The sequence below is a fragment of the Cyprinodon variegatus genome, unplaced genomic scaffold (assembly GCF_000732505.1).
Source record: "Cyprinodon variegatus isolate N-32 unplaced genomic scaffold, C_variegatus-1.0 Scaffold1131, whole genome shotgun sequence".
Classification (NCBI taxonomy): Eukaryota; Metazoa; Chordata; class Actinopteri; order Cyprinodontiformes; family Cyprinodontidae; genus Cyprinodon; species Cyprinodon variegatus.
In genome coordinates this window covers 178,096-179,044 of record NW_015151584.1, presented here as the reverse complement: position 1 = coordinate 179,044, position 949 = coordinate 178,096, and the positions used below count along the sequence as shown (strand labels likewise).

The window sequence follows — 949 nt, the reverse complement described above, 5'->3', positions numbered from 1 at the left end:
TGGCTCTAGCGTGCTGGCGAACTTATCCATTCGCGATATGATATATTTGATATACGATAATATGCCACCCAAGATGGCGGACCGGACGCTGGCCAGTGACGTCACTGAAAACCCCCTATTCAGTCGTTCACTCTGACCTCTAACAGAAGGCTGGATGAAGCTACCACACACTCAGGTCCATGGACCCAACATTATGCTATTGTGCTTGTAAACTTGTGATTTGAACTTGCAGTTTTGCAAAGTAACAAGTCTGTAATAAAACCTCTGCCTGTGTAAAACGGATTATGTACTGTTACTGGAGCATATTTGTTATCTGCTTTTACAGAAAGAGTAAATATATTCCACATTAGCCAGTGTAAATAAGTCCAGAGGCTGGAGCTGAACATTTAACCTTAATGTGGGAACATTTAGGTGCTCTATGGCTAACTTAGCTTAAAGCTAGCCCTGACAGCCTATCCTATACCAGGATGAATCCTTGGACATTGTCAGTGTGTCTCAGTACTTCAATTCTCATAATAAGACAGTAACAGACCTTTCCGTGTGTTCTCAGTCACATCCACCCCGAACTGAATGATGTCGCCGGACAGAACCTCACAGGGCGGACTCTCTTCTGAGCCGCGGCTCAGCCTCTGGCTGTTGATGAACGTCCCGTTGCTGCTTTTAGTGTCCTGAAGGTAGAACTGAGACACACAGACGCCACCTCAGTGAGTATTTGTTTAGGTGGAAAAGAAAGCAGCATTTCTATAACAGCTAATAAAAAAAAAATAAAAAAAATGAAATGCAGAAAATAAAATTAAAACCATAAAAAAAAAGGGAAAATCCTAACAGGAGCAGTAAAAATCACATCTTTGTTTAGTGCTTCTGAACAGATGAGGTCAAAAGCAGTGATTGGATTTCTTCAAGTCTGGCAAAGATAAATCCAACGATATGCAGCTACTGAATGGAGCCT

At 41.9% G+C, this 949-nt stretch overlaps 1 protein-coding gene across 1 annotated transcript in view; it reads right to left on the bottom strand.

Annotated features, from left to right (window-relative positions):
* slmap (sarcolemma associated protein) overlaps nucleotides 1-949 on the bottom strand; it is an 88,120-nt gene that overhangs the window by 61,657 nt on the left and 25,514 nt on the right. The window contains exon 2 of the mRNA XM_015400666.1: nucleotides 533-680. Within this exon, the coding sequence (XP_015256152.1) occupies nucleotides 533-680 (148 nt within the window). The remainder of the gene's footprint in view (nucleotides 1-532; nucleotides 681-949) is intronic.